The 14,934-nt window shown below is 42.7% G+C and overlaps 1 protein-coding gene and 1 non-coding gene across 5 annotated transcripts in view; one reads left to right on the forward strand and one right to left on the reverse strand.

Annotated features, from left to right (window-relative positions):
- The window catches only part of CLASP1 (cytoplasmic linker associated protein 1), a 308,815-nt gene that overhangs the window by 186,733 nt on the left and 107,148 nt on the right, over positions 1 to 14,934 (reverse strand). For all 4 annotated transcript variants that reach the window (XM_057301388.2, XM_057301390.2, XM_057301389.2 and 1 more), the window contains exons 3-6: positions 4,476 to 4,554; positions 2,909 to 3,012; positions 2,017 to 2,108; positions 66 to 141 (exon numbers count right to left, since the gene is read on the reverse strand). In XM_057301388.2, coding sequence (XP_057157371.1) covers positions 66 to 141; positions 2,017 to 2,108; positions 2,909 to 3,012; positions 4,476 to 4,554 — 351 coding nt within the window. The remainder of the gene's footprint in view (positions 1 to 65; positions 142 to 2,016; positions 2,109 to 2,908; positions 3,013 to 4,475; positions 4,555 to 14,934) is intronic.
- LOC112439184 (U4atac minor spliceosomal RNA) lies at positions 5,110 to 5,235 on the forward strand. The gene has a single exon (XR_003027483.1). It is a non-coding gene; the product is annotated as a U4atac minor spliceosomal RNA (small nuclear RNA).

Here is a 14,934-nt window from a genome sequence, read left to right on the forward strand (position 1 = left end):
CACCAGAATGCATCTCAACAGTCTGTAAGCAATGACTTCTCCCGAGGGTTTTCCTTCTCACTCACCTGGCTGTTTGGATCTCCAAGTAAGTTGCATATATGTGGCACAATCTTGCTTAGTGTTAAAGTCTGTGCTCCAGAGCTGAAAACAAAAGGAGTGCTTTCTTGTTAGTGAGAACTGAGGAAAGAAAGAAAGACACCTGTCTGCCCACACCTGCCCTTCCCGTGTCTCCCCAATCCCCATCACCACCTCATATCAAGTCTCTCTCCATCCCATCCACACTGGCTCCAAAGTAAATGTGTCCGATGGCCCCTTTGCACAGAGTTCAAAACCTAGGGTGGCTTCTCCCAGATAAGTCTCCGTCCTGTCCCCCAGGGCTCTGGCCAATCTGGCCCTAACCCTTTAAGGCTGGGCCAGAGCTCCAGCCCCCCAGGTCCCGCTTGCCTCACAGGTGCTGCCTCTGCATTACTGTCTGTCACTTTAAGCCAACTACGAGTCACTTGAGGGACCTTGTTTAATTCTCCCGTGTGCTGTGGCAGAGCTAGACATTCAGGCAACACCGCTGGATGAAAAGACTGCAATCAAATCAGAGCATCTACCCTACTGGGGCACATCTGAGCCAAGTACTGCCCTACTGGGGCACATTTGAGTTACAATTTTCACCATCACCATCCCTGTCATGACAAATAGCCTTTGTGAATAAAAATCTCTTGGTTAATCTGCCTACTACCTTAGCATACATTCCTAAAACTGGAGCTACTGTGATCAAAGGCTAGAAGTTTTTTTTTTTTTCTTAAGCTTCAGCTACATATGGCCAAATTTAATGGCACTGAAAAGGCTAACATATTAAGATGGAAAAAATTTACAAGTAATATAAACATTATAATCTCAATTTTGTTTTTAAAAATAACATAACTTTACAGGTTAGGATAAAATGCACCAAATTTAACAGTGATTACCTGAAGGTAACAGAATCATAGTAATCTTTATTTTTTCCTTACGTACATTTTTATGATATATACAGTTTTTTTCATAATCAGAAAAAAAGGCTTGAAATTTATAATTTTTAAAAAGCCTCTCCTACAAATAAGCACATGAAAAAAATGTTCACCATCAACAGCCATTAGATAAATACAAATTAAAACCACAATGAGGTATTACTATACACATATAAAAATGGCTAAAATAAAAAAGTGACAACATCCAATGGCTAGCAAGGGTATGAAGAAACCAGATTATTCGGACATTGCTGGTAGGAATGTAAAACAGTATGGACAACTCTGGGGAAAAAATTGGCAGTACCTTTTAAACTAAAAATGAACTTACCAAATCACCCAGCAAGTGTACTCTTGGGCACTGATCCAAGAGACATGGAAACTTATGTTCATGTAGAAACTTGTACATGAATGTTCATAGCAGCTTTATTCATAAAAGCCAAAAACTGGAAATTACCCAAATGTTCTTCAACAGGTGACTAGTTTAACCAACTGTGACACATCTATACCAAGGAATTCTATTTAGCAATAAAATGAACTATCTAATGTCAGGTGCAAAGTCAAGGGCATTATGCTGAGTGAACAAAAGATAAACTCAAAAGGTTACATATTGTATAATTCCATTTACATAACATTCTTGAAATGACAAAATCATAGGGAGGGAGAACAGATTCCTGGAAATTCAAATACATTCATGGTTGCCAGGGGTCAGGGTGCAGCTACACACAGCAGCATGAAGGAGCCCTGCAGTGACTGTGCAGTTGCATATACACACAAATGCACATGTGGTTTTACCTGAGAAATCTGCGCAAGTTCTAGGGATTGTATCAATTTCAACTTCCTGGTACTGATGCTGTACTATAGTTATTCAAGGTGCTAACACTGGGCAAGGGTGGGTAAAGGGGGCGTGAGATCTCACACTACACTTCTTTGCAACTTCCTGTAAATCTATAATTATTTCAAAATAAAAAGTTTTAAAAAATTCAGCCACGTAAAAATGTCAGGCTCATCCCAGACTTACGCATTGAGTGTTGCTATAAGGCAGAGACAGATGCCTTCTCGAGTACGGAAATTCTTGTGTTTGAAGCCTCCAAGCATTCTGTCCCATACGTACTGCAGATGACAAAGAACAGGTGAGGAAAGAAGACTGCTGCAGCTGTCACTTTATAAGGGAGCAATAGAAGGCAAGCCTCTTAACGAGCGCCAAATTAGTCCTATCCTCTACCAACACATTTAATCCTCTCGAGAGCATACTGGAAAATGATGACATCTATCATGTTATCAAGTATATCAAATTACAATTTTTAAAACACATTCATTTACATAATTGCATTTAATTCTCCCAAGAACCCTGAAAGAGAGGTATAACTGTCCTCATTTTATGGGTGAGGAAAGCAAGGCCAAAGGAGCTAGTGAGTTGCCAAAGATCACACACTCACACTGGCCTCTGCTTTTTCTGATCACCCCCCCAATAAAGGACAGTAGAAGCTGGGAAGGCAGGGGTGTTTTGGTCCATCCCAGCAGCCCCAATTCACTAGAAGACAGGGGCCAGGGCTCCAGCCAGGCCTCCTGACTCCCCAGACACCACAGCTCCCTCTTTTCAGAGAATTGGAGAGTCGGTTACATAAATGAGCTGAAGAGTCTAATGGATTAAAACTAAGTATATTAGATTCACTAATTTATTCAATACCCCCATGTTAAATCCACTAATTTACTCATCTCATAGTTTTGTGACATATTTATTTAAATATTTTGCATGGGGAAACAGATTGAATGCTGTGAAAATTTTTATCTGTAATACATCAGCTTAAGTCTATGGAGTCACACCATTTGTGCAAGTACACACACACACCCTCGCACGTGCATGCACGCGCACTGGCCAGCTGACCTCAAAACACATCTCTTGCCCCTACCTGGGGATTAGCAGCTTGATCCATGATCTTTAGCAGCAGAGTTTGGTCCTGCTCCCTCACAGAGTCTTTAGCATCTCCCAGTCTGTCTATTAGACTTGGCAGCACTGAAAATCAAAATGGAAACTGATCAAATGAAACCCCATTTGGGGGTCTGTGGTCACCAAGTATTGCTATCTCAATTATGTGGGAAGACAAACCCCTGACCTAAATGATGTATCTCATTCTAAAACCACTCATCTTTGCTCACAGCTCTACTCTCCTTGCTGAAGTCCATGAAAGTCACCAAAAGAGTCTGCAAAATCCTTTGCATGGACAGATACACTATTTGTCTTCCTCCTTACCCCACGTTCCTCCAGCCAGTTCCCAACGTATTTGTAAGCTGATAAAAATGGAAGACCTTGACAGGAAGAGTCAACAGAAAGGAAAATTTAGGTAAAACACAAGGAGAGGGGCTCCAGCATATGTGTTTGGGGGTGGAAGGAGTGGGCACTTATGAATAAATCTTAAGTTTCATCACTATTGTGTATTTTTAGTTTTACATCACACCCAAACACACATGAGACAGAGCCCAGCTCTCCATCTTCCCCCACATACCCAGGGTGGACCCTCCCACCAGTGGTCCAAGTGCACCTGTAGACCAGAGATCAGCTTATTTTAAGAGTTTGTAAACCTCTGCTACATGAGATATCCCTGAATAATTCAGCTAATTTAGGAGGAAAATGGAACACTATTAAAATATCAAATGTCTAAAAGTAAAAGCTTTTTTTAAATTTGTAAACAGTCGGTGCTCACGACCTTTTCAGAAGGAGCATATTGGTCGGAAAGTTAACAGTAAAGAATACATGTGTACCAATGTAAAATAGAGAAAGTCCATAAGGAAATGGTTGCATAGAGGTGCTTAGTGTTTATACTGCCCCCATGAAACACCGGAGGTCAGGAATTCAGAGGTATTTAAATCTATGAAATCTGTGGGTTTTGTTTCATTTTGCTGACATACTGTTTTCCCTTCAAAATAAGAGTGAACATTTACTATACATTTGTAATGACATTTACAATCAAGGTGAAAATAGTCATGCCAACCATAATCATCTGGAGAAAAATACAACTGGCTTGGTTTTATAGGATTTCTCAAGGAAAACTGCCTCTCATTAAAGGGGACCGGGGTCAGGGTAAAATATGACTTGGTTGGCACTAAAGAGTGACAGCTAATTTAGCATAAGAAATAAAAATGGCACTAATATTTCATATTAGAACACGTATTACTAAGTTCCGTATGAGAACAGTGAAGCCAGTACAAAGGTATGGGGGAGGGTAAGGGCGCCTGCAGGCCCAGAGGCCAAGGGAGTCCAGCTGGAAGGGAAGGCAGCGGGGCGGCCGGCCGAGGCTGCGAGTGCTAAGGGGGCTGCGGGGGAGGGCGGGGACTGGCTGTTTGGGAGGAGCGGAAGGGAGAGAGGGGGGGCTGGAGGGGAGGCAGGGTGGCTGCCGGGAGGGTTTGGCAGCCGGGGAGGCCGAGGGAAGGCTGGGGGTCTGAAGGGGCCGGGTCCGCTCCACAAGTGCCGCAGCTCACCTGTGCCGATCTGCGCCTTGAACCGATCCTGCAGCCGGGTCACCAGGGCGGACAGGATGTCCATGCCCAGCAGAACCACCTGCAGCGGGAAACACCGGGAGCCTGTTAGCGGCCGGCCTGCGGGGCAGCGCTCCCGCCCACCCGCTCCGGGGACGCCTAGACATTTCTGGCCCAGACGCAGTCCGAGAGTCCAGACGCATGCCGACTGGAAGACCAAAGAGATTAGCACGAGGATGGATGATCTTCCACAAAAAGAGCTATGTACAGCTATAATGGAAAATACTCGGTGAGGAGAAACGAAATAAAAGGCAATACAGCGTAGCCAAACCCGGGTTAGCTGCCGGTGGAGTTCAAGAGCGCGCCGCGGTCCCGCCCCCGCCAGCCCCGCCCCGGCGAGAAAAGCATATGCAAATTTTCGAGCGCCCGACGCGCGGTCTTCTGGGTAAAACCGAGCCGCCGCTTTTGCGACCCTTCAGGGCCTCAGAAAACAAAGAATTGGGGTGTCGTCGAAAGCTGTGGAGGCTGGAGGTAAGCCAGCTACCAGACCGACTAGGGCGAGGCTCACGAATTAATTACCACAACCCTACCAGGTATTGGCGCTTCCTGCTTGCAGCGCAGGGACTTTTTTACTATAACCATCCTTTTCTTGGGGTTGCGCTACTGTCCAATGAGCGCATAGTGAGGGCAGTACTGCTAACGCCTGAACAACACACCCGCATCAACTAGAGCTTTGCTTTACCTTGGTGCAATTTTTGGAAAAATGAAAACCCGTTTTCATAGACTAATCAATTCAAACAGCAGTAAGTCGTAAATAACCTGGTACTTTCGTCATTAAACCAATAGAGGGCGCACAAGACCCGTGGTTTCAGTGTCGTAAGGAAAGTTCTTTCAGTTTTTGCGGGGAAAACCGGAAGGATTTCAACCGAACTTTACCCCGTTAACTTTTCGCCGACCATCGACTGTTCTGTAACTCCTTTATGCTGAGTCAGCCCAGTAGTCTAGGTCAAGTTTCAATAGGAGACGAAGTTTCAGTAGGTCTTTGCACCTCACATAAAATGTAATCCAGATCGGGCGCGGTGGCTCACGCCTGTAATCCCAGCACTTTGGGAGGCGGAGGCGGGCGGATCACGAGGTCAGGACATCGAGACCATCCTGGCTAACACAGTGAAACTCCGTCTCTCCTAAAAATACAAAAAATTAGCCGGGCGAGGTGGCGGGCGCCTGTAGTCCCAGCTGCTCGGGAGGCTGAGGCAGGAGAATGGCGTGAATCCGGGGGGGTGGAGCCTGCAGTGAGCAGAGATCGCACCTCTGCACTCCAGCCTGGGCGACAGCGAGACTCCATCTCAAAAAAAAAAAAAGAAAAAGTAATCCCAGCACTTGGGGAGGCCGAGGCGGGCGGATCAGGAGCTCAGGAGATAGAGACCATCCTGGCCAACATGGTGAAACCCCGTCTCTACTAAAAATACAAAAATTAGCTGGGCGTGGTGGCGCAAACCTGTAGTCCCAGCTACTTGGGAGGCTGAGGCAGGAGAATCGCTTGAACCTGGGAGGCGGAGGTTGCAATGAGCCAATATCGGGCCACTGCACTCCAGCCTGGCGACAGAGCAAGACTCGGTCTCAAAAAAAAAAAAGAAAAAGAAATGTGAAATAGTGAGCTTTTTGTGGAATGGTCCAATAGTCAGATTAAACCCTTCCTCCGTATGAAGCAGTTTTGCACTGTCAGACTTCATTAAACACGCTTCCAACACAAAGCCGGGCACTGCCCAATGTTCACACAACAACCAAACAGGACGGGGCAACAGTTAGGATTTCTTGTATACAGCCTGTGCCTGCCTGCCTCTGGCGGCTGATAAAAGCAAAAACTGCAGACTTTTCTATTCAGCTTTGAAATCCACTGCTTCAAAACTGAAGGAATCTAAATTGGCCCAATAATCCCCACAATATATAAAATGTTCTTGCAAGAAACTGGCTACTTGACAATATTGAAGAAAATAATTTTAAAAACTTTTATAAAGAGAACAATTTGTAAACAGATTTTTAAAAATAATATAATAATGGTATAAACACTTTAAAATAATGACTCTACTTTCCAGCTAAAAGGGATTAGGTTTCACACTATGACTTCCTTCCAGAGTACAGTATGAAGTGGAGGAGTAACTATCCTGCGGAGAAAACTGACAGACGCAACCTCAGCCAGACGGTGGAGGTCAACATCAAGTACACGTCCTATGATGTCATGGAAACGGCATTTTGCCTCTGTGATAGTCCTTCCCAAGACCCTTAAGCCCAGTCTAAACATGAGGAAAACATCAGAGAAATTCCAATAGAGGGGCATCCTACAAAACACCTGAGCAGTACCCCTCAAAACTGTCCAGGTCATCAAAAACAAGAACTCTGAGAAACCGTCACAGCAACAGGAGCCAAGGGAAACATAACAACTAAAGGTAATGAGGTATCCTGGAAAAGAGTGTGCAACAGAAAGACGACATTTTTCCTTAGGTAGAAACTAAGGAAATAGGAATAAAGCATGAACTCTAGTTAATAATAATACATCAATACTGGCTCATTAATTGTAATAAACCACATTAATGTTAGATATAATAATGAGATGTTTGTAATTTTTCTGTAAAAAAGTTTATTTTTTAAAAAGAACAGCCCATCACTTAAGTGAGTTATTTAGCTTTCGTCTGGTGAAATCTTAAGCTTATCTGCACAGTTGCATTACTGGTTGCAGGTAGGGGTGTTATTCATGACAGAAACATCCCTTCACACATCGTTCAAGGCTAAGGTAAAGAGGACTATTGTTTACTTGGGGGAAAGCTGACGTCAGCTTTTCCAGGATGGCAGTTTACTTGGTAGGTCTGAGCAGAGAAGGCCTCGCTAAGCCCCGGACAGTCAAGTTTCAATGCGTTGCCTAGAGGAACTGGGGAGCCTGGAAACTCCCGAAGAAGACTGAGTGGGTAGATGCACCTGAGCCCCAGAGAAATAGGACAGGAGAGGTCCAGGGTGCCAGCCAGGAGGACAGAAGGCAGTTCCAGGCACTTTCACAGCTCAGGCCCTTCTCCTGGGTTTCCATTTCCCTACTGAAGAAAGGGATACATGAAAAAGTCCTTGCCCAGAAGACCACTCTGATAATTAACTATAAAAACCTCTTTGTGTCTAACCCTCCTCATCTGTAAAACATGGGCAATAATAACAGCTGACTGGTGGGTTGTTGTGAGGATTAAATAAAGTGTGTATGTAAACTGTGCCTGGCACGTGGTAAGGGTACTTTTTTTTTCCCCCCTATTTCTGCTTTCTTCAGCCCTTAGGTTTATAAAACCAACTTCTTCTGCATGGCTCACTGGAATACATAATTCTGTTTTATGGAATGAGGTGTTACCTGATTCTAAAGTCACGAATAAAAGTCAATCAAAATCTTTAAATTTGTTGTAATTTTTTTCTTCCAACACCATTAACTCTGCGTGACCCTTGACTCTGACATTTTACTTAATTATCTACGTTTGTGCTTGTTTCCCCAGCTACACTCCTTGAATGTAAGGAATACTATCATCTTGCATTTCCTCAGAATTCCCATAATAAGTAGCACAATGCTGGGTACACGGTAGGTGATCAATAAACCCTACTGTATTGATGTGAATGAGACTGGAACAGATGAGTTCTCAAGGTCCAACACATCTTCTTTATCCTAAAAACCTTTAAAAGACTCTTTTGTAAAAGAGAGAAGAGGGCTGACCAGGTCACTGGGACCAACACTCCTGCCGAGCACAACTAAAAAATGCTGGACACAAAAGAACACCTGCAGCATCAGAGAACTAAGAAGGCACAGAAGAACTTCCAGGTCAAGAAACACAGACAACCAAAATTTACAGATATGAGCCTGCAACAACTGGTTCACTTTGCCCTGGGGCCATTTATACACTGGGAAAGGGCACAGAGAATCACTTTTAATAACCTCTTGGGTCATCTAGGAGGGCAAAGGTTAGATTCCAAAGCCCTCCAAAGTTGGTGACCTAGTTAACCCCCTACCACATGTGCTGGAAACCCAAATGGCTAGACTTTCGGAGGAGAGTGAGTTGGAAATAAAACAGCCTTCACAGGGACTGCAGCCCAGTTTCCAAGCATCTGGGTGGCCCAGAAAAATCCTAATCCCTAACATCAGATTAAAGTGAGTTTAGACTGTTTGTGCCCAAAAGCCCTGAGCAGATAAAAACACAAGTCATTTCTGGATAAAGAAAACATCATCCTAATAATCTAGTCCTCGGGTTATTCCTGTAAAAATTTTTCTTTTGTTGTTGTTGTTTGTTTTTTTGAGATGGAGTCTCGCTCTGTTGCCCAGGCTGGAGTGCAATGGCACGATCTCTGCTCACTGCAACCTCCGCCTCCCAGGTTCAAGAGATTCTCGTGCTTCAGCCTCCCAAGTAGCTGGGATGTGTTATCAGCCCAGCTAATTTTTGTATTTTTAGTAGAGACGGGGTTTTATCATGTTGGACAGACTGTTCCTGAATTCCTGACCTCAAGCAATCTGCCTGCCTCAGCTCCCAAAGTGCTGGGATTACTGACGTTGAGCCATTGCGCCTGGCCTATTCCTGTAACAATTTTTCAAAGAGAACATCTGAAACACAACCAAAGATAACCAGTCACACAGGACAAAGTGAAAACTAGCAGAAACAAAGACCAACCTGGACTCTGGGTCCCTGGATAGGAGAATAATTGCAAACGGACTTTAAAATAACAAGTAAGGCCGAGTGTGGTGTCTCACGCCTGTAATCCCAGCACTTTGGGAGGCCGAGGCAGGCAGAGGCAGGCGGATTGCCTGAGCTTAGGAGTTCAAGACTAGCCTGGGCAACGTGGCGAAATGCCACCTCTACGAAAAAATACAAAAATTAGCTGGGCGTGGTGGCATGCACCTGTGGTCCCAGCTGCTCTGCTCGGGAGGCTGAGGTGGGAGGATCACTTGAGCCTGGGAGGCGGAAGTTGCAGCAAGTGGAGATCGTGCCACTGCACTCCAGCCTGGGTGACAGAGAGACACCTTGTCTCAATAAATAAATTAATTAAATTAAATAAGTCTTATTATGTCTAAGAAGAAAAAACACATGATTAAAGTTTTGGGTAGAGAAATGACAACTTTTAAAGTTACATAGGTTAAACAAATAATACAAGAGAAAATTAAATACTCAATGCATGGGCTCTTTTTCCTAAGTGCACTGTAAATACATGAAGAGAACTAAGCAGGAAACTAAGTCTGCAGAAAAAATCCAGAATAAAGTAAAGAGAAACAAAAAGATGGAATATTCAAAAGAATAGGCAAGAGAGAATAGAGAGAAAACATCAAGTTTACATGGAATTTAAAAAGAAGAAATGAGAGACAATAGGTATAAAGCAACGGCTGACATTCATTAGAATTTTTTTTTTTTTTTTTTTTTGGAGATAGGATCATGCTCTGTCACCCAGGCTGGAGTGTAGTTGCGTGATTTCGGCTCACTGCAACCTCCATCTCCCAGCTTCAAGTGATCCTCCTGCCTCAGCAACCCGCCCCCTCCCCAGTAGCTGGGACTATAGATGCATGCCACCACACCACCCAGCTAATTTTTTGAGCTTTTGTAGAGGAGGGGTTTTGCCACGTTGCCCAGGCTGGTCTTGAACTTCTGGACTCAAGCAATCCGACTGTGTTGGCCTCCCAGAGTGCTGGGATTACAGGCATGAGCCACTGCACCCAGCCCTATTTTATTAAAAAATAAAAAATAAATAGTGTTGGTGAAGATGTAGAGAAACTGGAACTCTTGTATACTGCTGGTGAAGTGTAAAATGGTAGAGTTGTTGTGGAAAATGGTTATAGCAGTTCCTCAAAAAAGATTAGGGCTGGGCACGGTGGCTCATGCCTGTAATCCCAGCACTTTGGGAGGCCGAGGTGGGCAGATCACGAAGTCAGGAGATCGAGACCATCCTGGCTAACACAGTGAAACCCCGTCTCTATTAAAAATACAAAAAATTAGCCGGGCGTTGTGATGGGCGCCTGTAGTCCCAGCTACTCGGGAGGCTGAGGCAGGAGAATGGCATGAACCTGCGAGGCAGAGCTTGCAGTGAGCCAAGATTGTGCCACTGCACTCCAGCCTGGGTGACAGAGCGAGACTGTCTGAAAAAAAAAAAAAAAGATTAAAAATAATATTACCATATGATTCCAGCAATTCCACTTCTGGGCATATACCCAAAAGAAGTAAAAGCAGAGTTTCCAAAGACAGTTGTAAACCCATATTCACAGCATCATTACCTACAGGAGTAAAAAGGTGGAAACAACTGAAGTGTTGATTGACAGATGAATGGATATACAAAATGGAGTCTACTGGTCTACCCATACAATGGAACTTTAGGCCTTTTCTGAAACACTACAACATGGATGAACCTTGAAGGCATTATGTGGAATAAAGTAAGCCAGTCACAAAGACAACTATTGTCTGGTTCCACTTACATGAAACACCTAGAGTAGTCAAATTCACTGATACAGAAAGTAGACTGGTGGCTGCCAGGGATTGTGGAAGGGAGAAATGAGAGTTATTATTTAATGGCTACAGGGTTTCAGTTTTACAAGAGAAAAACATTATGGAAAGAGACGTTGGTGATGGTTGCATAATTCAAATGTACTTCATGCCGCTGAATTGTACACAAAACTAGTTACATGGTGAATTTTATGTTCTGTATGTCTCACTACAATTAGAAATAACTTTTAAACAATAGCTGATGGTTATGAAGCTTGTGTTATGGGGCAATAAAAATGCTCTAAAATTAGATAGTGGTGATGGTTGTATAACTCTGTGAATGTACCACTGAATTTTACACCTTTAAAAAGAATAAAAGGCTGGGCACAGTGGCTCACATCTGTAATCCCAACAATTTGAGAGGTCAAGGCGGGCAGATCGCTTGAGCCCAGGAGTTTGAGACTAGCCTTAGCAACATGGCAAAATCCTGTCTCTACAAAAAATACAAAAATTAGCCAGGCCTGGTGGCACAAGCCTGTAGTCTCAGCTACTCGGATCGCTGAGGTGAGAGGATCGCTCGAGCCCAGGAGGTTGAGGCTGCAGTGAGCCGTGATCTTGTCACTGCACTCCAGCCTGGGTGACAGATCAAGATCCTGTGTCCAAGAAAAAAAAAAAAAGAGAGAGAGAGAGAGAGAGAGAGAAGCAATACCTGAAGAGATAATGGCTGAAAATGTTCCAAAAACTGAAGAAAAACATCAAGCCACAGATTCAAGAAGCCCAGTGTATCACACCACACTAAGGAAAAAGAAACCCAAACCTAGATACATTAGCTACATTGTTTAAAAGATGAAAATTAAGACCAATACTGCCAACAATAAAGAAATGCATCAGCAAAGTGAAGAAAGATAATTACTAATTACCAACCTATAATTCTATGATCTGTAAAATATACCTTTCTAGAAAGTGAAATAATTCTCATACAAAAACTAAAAGAACTTTTCAATACTTATCTTAGAAGCTATCCATTCTTTTAAATTCAATTTTAGTGACTGTCCTGGTGCTGCTGGTTTAACAATAAATCATTCCGTGTAACTTGCCATATTAATAACATGATTTTCCCCTTTATTATGTTAATCACCGCAAAAGATACAAAGCATCTGAGAAATTGAACATCCACTGCATTCGTGATTAAAAATTCTTAGCAGATTAGGAAGAGAAAGATTCTTCCTTAACTTCATAAAGGATATATTTTTTTCAAACCTACAAAAAGCATCACACTTAATGATGAAATGCTGAAAGCTTTCTCTCTGAGACTGGAACACGACAAAAATATCCACTGTACAATTTCTGTTCAACATTATATCTACAGTCCTAGCTAACTAATTTTGGCAAGAAAAAAAAATAAAAGTGGCCAGGCATGGTGGCTCACGCCTGTAATCCCAGCACTTTGGGAGGCCAAGGCGGGTGGATCACCTGAGGTCAGGAGTTTGAGACCAGCCTGACCAACATGGAGAAACCCCGTCTCTAATCAAAATACAAAATTAGCCGGGCGTGGTGGCACATGCCTGTAATCGCAGCTACTTGGGAGGCTGAGGCAGGAGAATCGCTTGAACCCGGGAGGCAGAGGTTGCAGTGACCCAAGATTGCGCCATTGTACTCCAGCCTGGGTGATAAGAGCAAAACTCCGTCTCAAAAAAATTTTTTTTAAAAAGTATGAAAATTGACAAAAAAAGATTATCATTCTGAATGGAAAATACAACTGCGTAAAAAAAAATTCTAGAAGGCGCTAGGCATGGTGGCTCATGCCTGTAATCCCAGCAATTTGGGAGGCCATGGCAGGCAGATCACGAGGTCAGGAGATGGAGACCATCTTGGCCAAGATGGTGAAACCCCATCTCTACTAAAGATACAAAAATTACCCGGGCATGGCAGTGGGCACCTGTAATCCCAGCTACTCGGGAGGCTGAGGCAGAGAATTGCTTGAACCCAGGAAGCAGAGGTTGCAGTGAGCCGAGATTGCGTCACTGCACTCCAGCCTGGGCGACAGAGCAAGACTCAGTCTCAAAAAAAAAAAAACTAGAAGATCTAAAGATGCATTGTAAAATTAAGTTTTGCAAGACTAATACAAAGCCAATATATATGAAAAAAATTACATTTCTATTCTCATAATAAGCCAAAAAGGAAAGTTAAAAATGTTCCTATTTTTAATTTTATAAAAATAAACACTGAGGAATAAATCTAGCCAAAATAAATATCTGCCCAAAAAGCTATGTAACAATTTTTAAAATTTTTTTAAGATAGCTAAAATAAATGGAAAGATAAAACTATAGGCTGGAATACTCAGTACTGTGAAATTTTCAGTTCTCCCAAATTGATCTAAACATTCAATAAAATTCCACTAAAAACCCTAATAAACACAAACATATTTTTTTTTAAGAACTAAACAAGTTGATTCCAAAATACGTGTGATAATACGAATGGCAAGGCACTCTTTTGGTTAAACAAGGTGATAAAACTTGCTCCCCGTGGATATCAAGATTTATTACAATATCACAGGAATTAAGACAATGTGCTATCAGTTGATGGACAGACACATACACCAACAGACAGGATAAAGAAACAGATTCGGACCTATGGGGGTATTTTATGACAAAGCAGGCATTACAGAGCAGTGACAATATGGCTACTTTTTAAATTGATGCCCCTGGATCAACTGAATATCTACATGGATTTAAAAAGAAGCTGACTCCTATCTCACACCCTGCACAAAAATGAATTCCTGATAATAGATAAACGTGCAGAAAGCAAAGCAATAAACCTTTTAGAAAATAACATAATAGCTTCATGATCCCAGGATAGAGGAAAATATCAGGACACAATAAACACAAACCATAAAGGACAAGATTGATGAACTGGACCAAATTAGAATAAAGAACTTTGGCATATCAAAACCACTTAAGAAAGTGAAAGTCAAGTCACGCTAGAAGAAGATATTACAAAACAAATAAGCAACAACAGGCTTGTTTCTAGAATATATAAAGGTGCTCTACAAAGCAACTGATAGGCAAGCCAGTAGAAAAACAGGCAAAATATGTGAAGAGGCACTTCACAAAAGATACCAATGGTCAACATTCTAAGAAAAGTTGTTCAATTTCTACTAGTCATCAAGGAAGTGCAAATTAAATGAGACACTACTGCACACTCACAATGGCTAAAACGGAAAAAGACCCACAAGACTGAGTGTTAACAAGGATGTGGTACCACAGAAACTCTCCAACATGCTAGCAGGAATGTAAATTGGCATAATCAACACTTTAGAAAACATATTGGCATTAGCTAACAAATCTGAAGATATGCAGCAATACTGCTGCTAGGATATAACCAACAGAAACACATGCATACATCTAACAGGTGAAATGTGCAAGAATGCTCAGAGCAGCACTACTACAGTAGCCAAAAACTAGAAATCCTTAAGTCCATCCACTGTGGAATGTTGAAGTTGTGGGTTTCATACTAAGAGATGCAATAAGCACTGAAAATAAATGAATCACAGTTACACTCAGCAATACAAAATCTTGTAAGAATGAATCAAAAGGCCAGAAACATACCCACATTTCTATGAAGTTCAAAAACAAGCAAATAAAGTGGGCACGGTGGTGTCTACAGTCCCAGCTACTTGGGAGGCTGAGGCTGGATGATCGCTTAAGCCCAGGAGTTCAAGTCCAGTGTGGGCAAGATAGTGAGACCCCATTTCTAAAAATCATTAATTTTTTAAAACCAAGCAAACATGGCCAGGCATGGTGGTTCACACCTGTAATCCCAGCACTTTGGGAGGCTGAGGTGGGCAAATCAAGAGGTCAGGAGTTCAAGACCAGCCTGACCAACATGGTGAAACCCCGTTTCTACTAAAAATACAAAAAATTAGCTGGGCGTAGTGGCATGCACCTGTAATCCCAGCTACTTGGAGGCTGAGGCAGGAGAAT

This window comes from Pan paniscus, chromosome 13, assembly GCF_029289425.2.
Source record: "Pan paniscus chromosome 13, NHGRI_mPanPan1-v2.0_pri, whole genome shotgun sequence".
Taxonomy (NCBI): Eukaryota; Metazoa; Chordata; class Mammalia; order Primates; family Hominidae; genus Pan; species Pan paniscus.